Source organism: Xyrauchen texanus, chromosome 2 (genome assembly GCF_025860055.1).
Source record: "Xyrauchen texanus isolate HMW12.3.18 chromosome 2, RBS_HiC_50CHRs, whole genome shotgun sequence".
Taxonomy (NCBI): domain Eukaryota; kingdom Metazoa; phylum Chordata; class Actinopteri; order Cypriniformes; family Catostomidae; genus Xyrauchen; species Xyrauchen texanus.
In genome coordinates, this window is record NC_068277.1 from 40,634,947 (window position 1) to 40,649,513 (window position 14,567).

The following is a 14,567-nucleotide window of genomic DNA, read 5'->3' on the forward strand; positions in this document are numbered from 1 at the left end:
CTTTGCCAATGTTTGCAAAGTTTTTAATTATTATTATTTTTTTTAATCTTTAAAACTTTACTGCCATAAAGCTATCAAAAATGCATTCTTAATGGTTTTCAATACAGGTCAAATATTATGCTTTAGAGTGTCTAAGGAAATGAAAATAAATAAATCCAAATTTCCCAATGTTGGCAGTTTAGATAAGTTTGCTTCAAGAGAGGCTGATATAGTGAAAAACAAGTTTCACATATTTTTGCTAGCAGATACATTTATTAATAATTTACATTAAGTGTTTTTGCATTGTTGTTGTAATTTCTTGATTTAGCACGTTAAAGAAAGCCCTTCACCTAAAAGTCTCAAGTTTTCTCTCTACACCTGGACAACTTTTATCAGAATCAATGCCTTTCACAAATGAAAGCACATTGTCATCAACTAACTGGCAAACAGAATTCATAGAAATAGAGCAAAGCTTGGAAAGTTTCCAAATGTTACTCAAGGTAAATCAGAGTGTTGTTGGTTTTTTCTCTCCATAAACTGAAAAATAGAACAATATGCTTAATACAACTCGTGAAACCACAACACAGATATGAACTAAGAAACCCCATTTATGTGGATCTAGATGCACATTATGAATATCTTGCTAACAATAACTACAGAACTAATTTTGAGATCTACCTTGATCAAAAAAGGTGTTTAGAAAACACTGAGGGCATCAGAATCTGTCAAATAATGCAACGAAACATTTTAGATTACAAAATAAAAGCTTTATTATAAAACTTTAAGAATTGGAAAGTTGCTACAGATTCCACATGCTCATTTATAAATGGCACATCTGAGAACAGAATGGCTTGACCTTGAACTTCAGCAGTGAAACTGAAGATTACATTTCTTTGAACCATTTTGCAGCAAAACATTAATCCCATTCTGCCGGGTAAGACACGTTTGCACTTTGAAATTGTTTTGTCAAAAGGATCAAAGTATAGCAATTGTGGTTTGGAATGGTGGACATCGGTATATGCATAATGCATTGGACTGCGAAGAGCAAAGATGAACTGGATTGTACCCATTTCAGAGATTACATAAATATGACTATGTCTTTTTATGCTAATGTTCACAGAAGCAACATTTATTTCAGTGGTTCCGTTTCTTCCGATTTCTTTTCCAATCAGAGAAGCCTCATGTGAATTTCATTATTATGATATGAAAGTTGAAATGCCATCCACAACATTGAGGAATGCCTCAAAGCTAGAGAGACAATAATAATTATGCAAACAATTCCACTGTTGCAAGAGAAATGTCAGTGAGAGCACCAATTTAAGTCACTGTATTCAGCTCTTGCAAGTATTCCCCTTAACCAAGGACAAGTGCACAGAGAGAATGGAAAATCAATCCAAACACACAGAGCACACTATTCAGCCTGGACCAAAAAGCATTTTTGCAAAATCACCATGTGAAATTATATCAGCACTAGTGCGCTACCTGGATACATAAGAGGACACAAAATGAATAAAAAATGTCCAGGACCTGAAGAATTCTGAATAAATTGGCAACCACTCATACAACAGACATTCTCATAGCACATACTGTACAACAGTGTTAAAGGTATTTGACCTGTAAAGACATCTGACAGATCATCTGTAGTGAAATATTTTTTGTAGGAAGGGGGTAAGGAAAAAGCACAAAATGTGTCTAAAATTATAATACATGTAGCTTCATTACTGAGATACTCTTAAACATTATTTCCTTATGATCACAGAACGACATTTACAATAATCTCCAACTCATTCCAGCAAGTAAATCTAATGTAAAATGAGATGCTAGTTCATCTGCAGTGATGGGCCATGTGTCTTTAAAAAACAGCGAGTAATAATATTGGTTGGATTCTCACATACACAACATCCCTCACACATCTCTAACAGACAATTCAATATGTTCTCATACATTGTTCAATCTAGCATGTGCCAAAAAATAAAAACACCAAACACATGCATGATAGAAAAGTGGCTACACTGCCTTATCTTACAGCAATGAATAACAATAACACCATTCTTTCAATTGCATCTCACATTAATGATGTTTCAAGCTGTAACGGCAACATTTAAAATAGTAACAGCCTTTACAGTACTGATTGACTGAGGTAATATGGACTAAGTGATCTGATATGCTTAGATGTGGCTGGGTACCAATGGCACTTCAACACTTGATACCCAAGATACCAAACAGGTTAACCAAAAACATACAATTGACAACAAATGACCTAAAGGTTTCCCCATCTGAAAACATAGCAAGGAACCAACCATTTAGAGAACATAGAAATAATTTGAATGTTTTTCCCCATTGAATTTAAAGGAAAACATGATAAGCTTAATATACCCATCCAGAGAACTCTTGTCCCACTGCACTATTAAAGCACATAAATAGTCCCCGCTCAAAATAACATGCCTTCCTCTGTAGTGAAATACTTAGAATTTCTCCTCTTATACACCCAGTACAAAATTCAGTTGCTCCTGACCTAGTTGGCCAAACCAGATTCAATTAACCCAAATATCCCAGCTGAGGTAGGTGTCCAGAAAGTTCAGCCGCAGAGTGTGAATTCTGATCAAGAGATTACAAATAAAAACATAAGCAGCCAATGGGATGAGCCTGCAATGCCACCAGGGATATGGGAACCATTAAATCAGTCCAAAAGGGAGAATTGGTGGCTATCTGAGTCCAGCACTTGAGGTCATCCACTCTAAACCCTGACACAGCCTGAAACGACAACAAATAGAAGGCATTGGACTGAGGATTGAGAATTGTAGTGTTGCCCATTCAGTGGTGTCTTTTATGAACATTCATTTTCTTGAGAAAGAGATTTAAGTTCATTATGGCATGGTAAATGCATGTACCGTGCAACAGTCTTACCCTTCTCCAGTGAGCGCACAGCAGGACTGAATGTGCCAGGGATGATCCTTGATGGAGCTGAGGGTCAGGTATTTGGAAATCTCCGCTGCAGACATACAACCCTTCATGTCTTGCTTATTAGCAAAGATTAACACTGCAGCTTTGCGCAAGTCCTGAGTGTATGAGGAGAGAACAAAAAAAAAAACTTTAGAAAACTGACTCGTATGTTTCCAAACCCTGTATGACTTTCTTTTCTCTGTAGAACACATAACGAGATTTCAGGAAAAATAACAGCCTCAGTCACCTTTCATTTTCATTGAACTTATGAAGATGCAATGAAAAACAATGATGGGAGACTAACATTCTGCCTAACATCTCCTTTTGTGCTCTACAGAGCAAATTATTAAAGGAAGTACAGACAGACAGAAAAGACAGAAAGAAGGAATGAAAAACTGAAAAGAAAAGAGACAGAAAGAAAAAAGACAGACAGAAAAAAAGGGAAAAAAGACAGACAGATAGAAAAAAGGTTAAAGGTCCCCTGACATGAAATTTTCACTTTCTGAGGTTTTTCAACATTAATATTAGTTCCCCTAGCCTGTATTTGGTCCCCTCGTGTCTAGAAATTTCAGTCGGTGTAAACCGAGTTTTGGCTATCTTTCTCTGCCTGTGAGAAAATGAGATCTCAGACGGGCTGATCTTGAATCTCCCCCGTATGACGGTTACCTCCCCCTTCTTTGCTTTGCCCGGCCAGAGAATTCGTGCTAGGAAGTACGAACACGCGCGATTTTAGTTTATCCTCGAGAGATATCATGGCGTGTGACCGATCGAAGCACAAAAGTTGCTCAATAATTGAATGCACAAATGATCACAGAAGTCTTTTTTTTACTTCCTTCATCCAATCCCCAGAAGGATCAATGGATAAATTTCATTTACTCTGGGAATGCACCGACACAACACATCAAATTTTTGTATGTCTGCGCCAAACATTTCACAGACGACTGTTTTCACAACATGGGTCAGTTCAGAGCTGGGCATGCTGAACGTCTGAAACTGAAGTCTGGATCAGTACCAACTCTCTTTGGCTCACCTACAAACCTCGGACAAGTAAGTCAACTAATTATATGCAATTGTGTTGCTTTACTATTTATGGTTACCTAGCTTGTTACACGTAGAATGTGGCTGTAACATTAGCTATGCAGCTAACAGCCGAGTTACTGTCGCTAATGTAAAGGAAGATAGCATCAGGTATATGTGTGAATACACACACCGTTGCCGCAAGCTGGTCAAGACCACACCCACACTACACCTTGCCCCGCCTTTCTCCTCCTCATTAGCATTTAAAACTACAGACACCGAAACGGCACGTCTGAAGGAAAGCTCATTATGGGTTGGCTTGTAGTGGCTATAATTCTGTACCAAGGCTGAATTTTGTATATAAATATACAAAATATATATAAATATATATAAAATCATTAAAGGAAGTATAGAAAGACCGAAAGAAAAGAAAAAGACAGCAAAAAGACAAAAGACAGATGGACATAAATACAGAGACAGACAGAAAGACAATGAAAAAAGACAGACAGAAAAAAGACAGAATGTAAAAAGAAAAAGGGTAAAGAAAGAAAGAAAGAAAAACAGACAGAAAGTTAGGAAATAAAGAAATTCATACAAGTTTGGAAATAATATGAAGCAGAGTAAATGCTGACAGAATTTTCCTTTTCAATTAACTATCCTTTTAAAGTGCAGAAATATTTGGGGTTTATATTTAAACCCAGAGTTTTGAGAGATGTATGCATGTTGTGTCAATAAAGGATTACCTCATGAGCAAGCATTCTGTAGAGCTCTTCTTTAGAAATGGCTAGTCTCTCTCGGTCAGTACTGTCCACTACCAGTATAATGAACTACCGGAGAAAACACACACATGCAAAGCATTATCATCAGGTGTCAAGCTTGCGTTTAGAGGTGACTTTTCTCACCCTGTCTACACCAGACGTGAGCAGCAAATCGCTCCTATTATAATCACTGATGCGATCTACACTGAATGAGTCCGTCGTTTCATGCCTTGTCGCACCAACAGTAAAAGGTTGCCCAGTTCTACGTTGCGTTGCACACGCTGGCACTGCTCCTGCCAACAAGACGAATAAAAGGTTCAGAAAGGTCACTTTTACGTTTCCAGTGCAGACAGCCTCAAGAAGTTACGATGTGACATCACTCGCATCCGGAGTAGACATGGTGTCTGCCTACGTTCCCACAATCAGTGTTTGGGATTTCACATTAGTTAAAAAGGCACATTAAGGTGATGGAAACAGTATTTTTTTGCAAAACAATTAAGTGTTTTGATCATTTATGCACATGCGGTAGCTTGAAGTTACTGGCCAAGCGAAAGGTCCAACCTCGCTACACAATCCTTCGAACATTGCCCTTGACATTTGGAAGCATTTAACCCACAGCTGGATGTTAAAGTGGGTCCTCACAAGCCACCAGAACACTTCTGAGTGGGTGTTCGCAGAGATTCATAACAGCCATTTCAGCCCTCATTATATCAGAGATTACACTTATTCTGCTGCATCTCCCGGCAGCATTACTATTAAACAACATATAGCTGCTCCATCAAGGCAAGGAGGCTCCCTCAAGATAATACGCATTATGTAGTGAATGGAAACATGCAAAGATTCATATTTTTTTTTTAAATGTGCTTGAATTTTAAACATTTAAATGGAAACCCAACTAGTGACTATGAAGTCAATTTCAAAGATAGCAACATTCAAAACGCCGCCATGTCTTATCATAATTGACGCCACGTTGTTAAATAAACAAGTCCAATTCAGGAAGCGAGTTCATCCATCAGATCATAATTAACCAACAGCGGCTTTGGATGCTTTTTTTTAACCAAGTGCAGAACTTGTGCACCCGTGAGCAGCTTGGGAAACCAGCGGCTGGAACCTCAGATGACATACAGCTCGCATCGCCGTCTTTGTGAGTTAACGAAAGCCATCCTGATTGACATGACATATGCACGTGTACAGTGCACCGTGTTTTTCACGCTATATGAAGTGACTGACAAGTTCAGTACGGTTCCTTAAAAGTGATCAACCGAAATGTGTTTTTTAGTGGACGATGCCGATATCTAGACAGCAGGATGGTGATAGGCCGGCTGATATAATTGTGATATAATGCTGATATACAGTACTGTGCAAAAGTTTTAGGCACTTTTGAAAAATGTTGCATAGTGAGGAATGTTTTCAAAAATAATGACAAATAGTTTTCATTTATCACTTAATGCCATACAAAGTCCTGTAAACATAACATTTAGTCCACTAAATCTAACAACATTTTTAAATACTAAGTGTGATGACATCTGCCTTCAAAACAGCCCCAATTCTCCTAGGTCTTTTCTTGGTTGTTGGTAGATATGATGTCCAAAGCTTCTTGGGGAATTCTCCACAGTTCTTCTTTCTATTTAGGGGGGGCTCCCTGTTCTTCTATTGTAATCTATTCACAAAAGTAATGTTTGTGAGTCTAATATTTATATTTTCTATTGATATACTAAAGCTGGAGATATAAATAATTATCTTAAGACAAATGCTTTTGAGAAACATCTTATGTGCCCAAGACTTTTGCACAGTATTGTGTATATTTAAATGCGTTACACGGCATTCTATTATTGTTGTGGCACAAAACAAAACATGGTGGCACAAAACAAACTGTGATTGGTCGTTTAAATGCCTAAGACCGCTCCTCAACATGCAAACGGCATTCGTGGCACCATCGCGGCTTGCTTAACTAATCGGCCAAATGGCAAAATGTATTGGCCGATGCAGATAATTTAAAAGAACAAATATTGGCTGATTTATCAGCCAAGGCGATATATTGGTCGACCACTAGTTTCTTTCACAAAGCTCAGGTTCTGCAAAAATGTGGTTGGGAAATTTTACAGGTGTCAGTTCGGTTAAAGAATGAGGTTGTCACTCTCGTAAATAACCAAATTTTGTGTGAATGTAACCATAATAAGCATTAAAATACAGAACTGACAACCGTATACCGCTGCTGTGTGACCGTGGCATAAATTCAGAAAGGCCACTGAGTTGCTTTGTTGCTTGGTGATGTGCATGGCCTTGGCAGAATTCATGCAGCTATAGTCCCTGAGTATGTGTGTCCAGAGCAGATTGCCCTTTTCCTGAATAGAGCTTGACAGCAGGGCCCCATTGCATATCTCATACGCACACTTTCTGAATGAAAGGCAGGAGTCTGGCTATTCAAACGGGCCTCTTTGTATAATCCTGAACTTTGAACTCTGACTCAGACACCAAATGCTTGGGTCTGGTGGATTTACCACTGTGCATAACTGTTGTCCAAACCATTGTTCACAGTAGAGTGAACACCCAGCTGTCACTCCGAAATCAATTCACTATCTATCAACTATCTTTGAAGTTACTATTCATTTAGGAATGTTTTACTGATACTAAAGTAATCTATTAACTATTTAGCTATAGAGGACATTCAAATGACCTGCTCAAACACTTACAGACATTCAATTTGATCTGTCAGGCACACCAAAAAAAAGCCCCTTTAGTTGAGGTTTTTACAAACAAACCTCATCACGGTGTTGGATTCAAAGTTTCAGTCTCAAGCAGTGTAGTTTATTATTTAAAGCACTTTACCTCAGTGTTGGAGTAGTATGTGTTCCACGAGGAGCGGAGACTATCCTGACCACCAATATCCCACATCAGGAAGTGTGTTTTTTTTACCACTATTTCCTCAACATTACTGCCAATCGTCGGAGACGTGTGCACCACCTCGTTCATTAAACTAGACAGCAAGACAGGTTCAGATAAAACAAAATGGTAGTGATGGTGTCCCTCCTTTAAATTAAAATAATGTGAATTAATTGTTATAAATCAGTCATTATACTCACAATTGGTAAAGTATAGTGGTCTTCCCAGCATTATCCAGCCCCACAATAATCACCTTGTGCTCTACGTGACAGAAAAAAAAACATTGATTATTATGGGAATGATCAATGTAATAATACATGAACATAATCAAACATCAACTTTATAGTAAAAAGAAGGAGAAATTACTTAAAGGTCCCCTGAAGGCTTACTGAGTGCAGTTATTTCCTGTGTTGATGCATATACTTTTGAAAAATAAATTTGGGGCAATACATATCAAAGGGCTCCTCACTTTTAAATAGCCTACAGCCTTTAGTTTACATCATAGCCATAAACATTATTTGCTACTTGTTATTTCTAGTAGCACGATAGGGAGAGACATTTTCATTCTAAAGAGCATTTAATTGGGGAAAAAAAGAAAGACTGAAAATTTGAAATGCCTGTCTGCTATAAATTAATCCTATTTATGACCTCAAAGATAAAAGACATGGACTAAAAGCCACAAACACCAAGTTTGACTCAATGGAGTCTTTAAATAGAGCAAGATGCTCATTTATTTGCACTAGTATTAACATATAGCCTTAACATTCATTTGCCAAAATAAGATCAAATATAATAATAACGGTGAACTCCATATGAAGCAGAGACAACTGTATGCCTCTGGCCCTTTACAAACAAACACATCTCGTCACATAGAATGCACACTTGTGCAACAGAGGAATTCATCATGTTGAACCGGTCATCTAATCTTTATCAGAGCTCAATGTAAAGAAAGGTTGAAAGAAGAGCCTCTTAGAGCAGGGGTTTTCATATGTTTTAATGCCAACAAAGGACCCCCAAATTTGATGTTGCCCTGGCAAGGGACCCCTTGTGTGAGATTAGTAAACATGATATTTTAATCAGTTCTTGTTTGCTAAAATTAAATAATCAGCTTTTATATTGCCACTGTACTAAAGCCAAAAGGAATAATTAAAATATTATCTGGAAAATATTTAAGACGACATCCTTGGGGACCCTCGCAATAATTTTGGTTTCCCTTGCAATATATTAACCATGGTTCAACTGTGGGATTTGTAGTAAAACCATGGTAATAATATGGGAAATTTAAACCTATGGTTTGGTTATGTTTATTTACAAACATAAACACATGCAGGGCAGCTGCCCGAAATTCTCTGTCTACCGGTCACATCCGGTCGCCTTTATCCCTTGCGAGGGCTTGATCAGCCTGATTATTGGCCGGGTGTGCAGCATCATGACCGGCCCCACCCTACTCACTGCCACAGAGACATAGCTTTGCACATACCTTGTCTGTAGCATTTCTTGCTTACTGTTTTATGAATACTGAGGATTCTGACAAACTACTACATTGGCAAACTGGTTTTAATATACTATATAGTAAAGTCTAGTAAATATTTGGACGAAGTGTGTGTTTGAGTGATTTCAAAAAAGAAAATTCAACTTTTAACTTAGATGTGACATACAGGACGGAAGCTGGGATGGATTACTCATATCTCTGACAGCTCCACAAAGACAGAGAATACATCAGGACTATTACTTCCTCTAGAAATGTGACCCCTGTTTTGTCTCTATATGCCTTGAACCAAACCGCCACAAGACAAACTGAAGCCATAAAGAGACACCTTTTCACAATATTACAGTTAGAGCCATCCACAACTTTTCATGGAAGTGGGATAACAAAGCAAAGGACAAATTTAGCCTAGTTTTAATGGGAAAACTACAAATGCTACTTCAGAACTTTTTAGCCAAAAGGATAAAAGCTATGAACACTAAAGTGAGTGGAAAAAAATCACCCTGATATTTATCACAATAAATAATATATTTTTTTAAAACAACAATATCAATGATAAGTTTTTGAGTAATTTTCTATATTTAGTCTGTGCTCTACATCTAGACGATCAAGTGCATGCCACTAAAAACCCAAGCAGTTTGGCTTTCTTAGACTGTGTGAAGTTGCTAAAGTTAGCACCTTTGCTAACGATTGCTAACAGGTCTGGACCCCGTATTGATTCAAGACATCATGACGATGGTTGTACCCACTCATCGTCTCTAGTGAGCAGCATAACAAAACAACAGTGCTGTGTACACCATACCTGATTTTTCTGCACTGTATTCTTGAATATTTCTCCCTAGCACTGAACATGCTTCATTTATGCCATCCCACTCTGCACGTGTTGCCTCTTTTTCTCCACATGAGAGTAAACATGAGGGCTGTGTAAGTAAATATGTTTCAAGGGCACCTTTAGACCATAACGGTTTTTCCTTCCTAATTTTGCTTTATTAATCAGTATGTTACGAGCCTTTAATAAAAATACTTCTGTTCTAACTTTGTGAAATGAATCAGATGTCATCATCTCTGGCAAGGATGACAAAGGAAGACAATAAAATTACTAGTTTGTAGCCTTCTCACTTTAATGAAAACATAAAAATGTTCCATTCAGACTTTTATATTTTCTAAATTTTCTTCCAGGGGTTACCCCTGAACCCCCATACAGTATCATTTTTCAGTCACGCAGGCTTCTATGCCCCCAAACATGCTCTCTGAATGTAAAGAAATATAAAATAATTTGAATGTAAAAATTAAATGATGTCAGTATGCTTCAAAATGAACAGATGATCTTTTAAAATGTCCAATTGCACTCGATTGATAAACTCTATAAAATATTTTAGAAGAAGATCCCTCAGAGACCACTACTTTGGCTGTCTTACAAATGGGACAGGATGTTCCACTGGGCCCGCAATGCCGTTTTGACGGTTTAAGAATTTTTCTTCTACCAACTTGGAAATGTAAAAAAAATATGCAATGTGAATATATATCATAATAAATATCGATATCGAACAATATGAAAAAGAATATTGTGATCATATTTTTTACAATATTACCCAGCCCTAACTGAACATGCACCAACGTGAAAGTGGGGCTACACAACAACTCCAAATAATAACAGAGGAATTCGATCTACCAGATTCATATCAACCAAAAAGTTACTTAAATTGGCTATTTGGGAGCATTTGAATGACTAAGGGTTAAAGACGATGACAGATTAACAACATGCAGACAGAAGTCAAATCAAAAGGTACACATCGTACAAATGGGACAGGATGTTCCACTAGTCATCCAACAACAAACTTGTTTTTAGCTGTGGTGCTTTTAAAAGAATGAATTGAGAAATGAAACTTTTTGGAATGTTTAAGCGTGCTGACAGTGTGCGGTGCACTTCTTTAAAATACATTTTATTATCAGACTTTAAATGGCCTGTTGCATTATTATGCAAAGTCCACAGGTTTATTTGTGAGGTGTTGTGGAGAGTATTTTTATGGAATCTGTTGCCAATTCTTTATGGTGGTGGGGGTGTCTGACAGACAACAGATTGCTTTAATAAACTGTTGCAAAAGAAAAATGTTAAATGCCGTCAACTTCATTCACCTTTGAAGCGACTCCAAGCACACTGTTTAAACTGAAGCGCATAATTCTGTGTCTGGGTTGGTATTGGTTTTCCCGTTGTAGGGCTGCACTTAGCATCCACATATCCCTAAGAAATGCGTTCACTAACACATTCAGTTGTGATATGACTATTTTGCCTCAGTGCTGTTGCATAATAAGAAAATTTGCAAATAATCGTACAACCAGTAACTGCAATATTTTCTCAGACACTAATCTAACCAGCAAAATCTCAAACCATGGCATCCCTAGAGGCCATTTTTGTGAATGACCACACAAATGTTTGTGTAACAGGGTGCCACGCTCAGTGTTATGAGGTGAGTGGTCCTCTTCACGACCGTAATCCAGAGAATTAAGGGACAGAATGAGATTACAAATCCAACAGATTCCCTCGGTCAAGAGATGTAGGCCAAAGAGCTATCCTACTTTCCAACTAAGAGCTCCATTTGGACCTTGAGGAAGACTCGGCATCTAGCTCAGAAGACTGGCCAGTAAATTTGCGATTATTGCATCTAGCATACCCAAGATAATCATACTGAATCAACCATAAACAAGTACAAAATTGTAGTTTTGAGTAGTTTGGTGAGTTTTAACTGCAACTTTATATGAAACTAATGTCTATCTTCAAGATAGTTTTTTAGGTTATGTCAAAAATAAGAGAGAGTGCACGCAATATAGAACAATCTCCATCCCAAGGTTGAAGGAACATCTGTGAGAACAATTATTTCCTCACACTGCTTTTGTTTGCCAGGTGGTCGTGGCATCTGTTACTCAACACAAAGGCATTTTCAATTCAGTTCCTTTTGTTGTCATTGTATGATTTTCTGCATGAGAGATACATCTGTAACAGCAGGGGTAAAGACATGACACCCATATAAAAAATTATGTGGTGCAACACAACTCAAATTAAAATAAATCTTGAATCAACAAACCCTGGACTAGCTCTTAACTTTGCTTAATCAAATGCTTACTGATGCAACCCACTTTATGACTGCCAAACATGTGAAAATTACACAAAAACAGCACATTGTAAGAGTCATCTTATTAATTAATTCTGACTGACTCAAAACTTTGTAAGCTGCCAACCTAGACAGCCTTGTTGAGCATTGTGTGAATGCTCCTACAATACAAAAAGTACAAAATAAAAATAAATGTCATGGTATACTAATGACAATGGGCCATGGTAATGTTTTTGGATACAGGACCATAGCAATATCATGATTGTTTTTCTATGTACCATAATATTTTTGAAGTACAATATAAATATCATGGTACATGAGTATTAATAGCATTGTATACCTTAAAGTACCAAGGCATTACCATCACTGTAACATGCTATCACCTTTAAAAGGAAAAGTTATCTCGTAAATTCTCACCCTTACATCATCTCAAACTTATATGACTTTCTTCCACAGAACACAGAGATATTTTAATTGAAAGTTGATACATGTTTGTCCATCCAATGGAAAGTTCAACATTTAAGCTCCAAAAAGCACATAAAGGCAGCATAAAAGTAATACATACAACTCCAGTGGTTTAATCAATGTCTTCTGAAATTATCAGTTGGTTTTGACCAAGAACAGACCAAAATGTAACTCCTTTTACACTGTACCTCTCATCATTGCAGTTCCTAGGCACAATCATGATTTCAAGCTTGATTACATGTTCTAGATCTTGACACATACTCAGAGCTCTACATGGTGCTATAGGAAGTGTAATCAAGCTTGAGATCGTGATTGCCAAAGAGACTGATGATGTCAATGTTTATAGTGAAAAATTAGTTATATTTTGGTCTGTTCTCACCAAAACAGATGAGATCGATTCAGAAGACATGGATTAAACCACTGGAGTCGTATGGATTACTTTTATGCAGACTTAATTAGCTTTTTAGAGCCTCAAAGTTCTGCTCGCCATTCACTTGCATTGTCTCGATTTAAATATCTTCGTTTGTGTTCCGCGGAAGAAATGTTTGAGTCGACATAAGGGCGAGTAAATGATGAGAGAATTATAATTTATGGATGAAATATCCCTTTAAATGAGGTAAGGCAGTGTATAACACAGCCGTTATCTCTTAAGCCTATGCTTAACTGAATCGCTTCAACAAGTAGAAAATTCTCGGTCACTGTTTAATTCCTACACAGTTCCTGTCCCGTGTGTTCACCACTATATTATTCCCGTTGGAGAGAAGAGAATGTACCCAGCTACATCACCAGCTAAACGGCTAATTTCAATAAAAGTTTAAGGGGAATACATGTCTGGTCACATTAAGAGATAATGAGCACTTTGTTGTGAACAAAGGTGTGCAGTTTAATTTATCCTATGTGTTTGATTTGAGCTCGAGGCAGCAAATTGTAAACACACACATACACTGGCGTTAACATTAGCTCACTTGAGCTGGACAACAGTCCAAAACACTCACTGTAAACCAAGCAGGACACCATCTCTTACCTTGATTACAAAAGAAACTCCACAGTTTGGCGAAAATAAGACCCATTTCTCCTAAAATAAATAGATAAACTGAAGTAAAAGCGTGTGGCTAGTGAGCGCGAGTTTAGCGGAGAGGCCTACAGCGGTCCGTTATTTCTTCATAAATCCGCTCGTACCGTGCGGATCACTGTAAATGAACACACGCCGTGTTTACCGTGTTAACACAGAAAACTAGCTCCCAGATATTTCACTTCTTTTGTCCGGTCAGATCAAGTGTGCGACAGATGCGAGTATAGCGGATACATCGCTCTCCAAAGACAATCTCTTCACTTCCCAAATCACTCTGATCTTATCCACACTTTCCCCATAGAGCAAAAAACAGCACGGCAGGTCTCTTTGTGTAGCTGCACACGTGTATTTGGCCAGGAAGAGCTCAAAGGAGCTCAAAGGAGTAAACTTGTGGCACACGGAGTCCACAACAGTGTGAGTGCTGCTGGATAAGCGCTCGCTCTCTGTTGTGTTTCGCACACACACACGCGCCATCCCCCATTAGTGTCAAGTTACAAGTGTGAACACACATCCAGCCCAAGTATCACATCTGTGCAGTTTTCCATTTACTTAGAATTTTAGGAAAAGTTCCTATTTTAGGCATTGAATCGATCAAATGGAAAGCAGTGGAGATCACATGTAATAATAATAACAAGAAATATAAATAAACCTTGTGTAAATTGCGCTTTGTGCTAAGCTATTATATATATATATATATATATATATATATATATATATATATATGTATAAAATAAAAATTCTTTCAAAAATCGTTTTCTTAATAATAATTTATGTATTGTTTTCCTGTAAAAATATTTAAAAAAAAATCCTTAAACCAAGATCAATTTGATTGATCTTGTTTTAGAAACAGCACT

General features: G+C 37.5%; 1 protein-coding gene across 1 annotated transcript; it reads right to left on the reverse strand.

Annotated features, from left to right (window-relative positions):
• Nucleotides 1-743: 743 nt before the first annotated feature.
• arl8 (ADP-ribosylation factor-like 8) lies at nucleotides 744-14,142 on the reverse strand. Its single transcript, XM_052149149.1, has 6 exons — nucleotides 13,666-14,142; nucleotides 7,781-7,841; nucleotides 7,527-7,674; nucleotides 4,683-4,766; nucleotides 2,887-3,038; nucleotides 744-2,733 (listed from the first exon to the last, which is right to left on the reverse strand). Exons 1-6 carry the CDS (start codon nucleotides 13,709-13,711, stop codon nucleotides 2,685-2,687), a joined length of 540 nt encoding a protein of 179 aa, XP_052005109.1. The 5' UTR covers nucleotides 13,712-14,142; the 3' UTR covers nucleotides 744-2,684.
• Nucleotides 14,143-14,567: the final 425 nt, after the last annotated feature.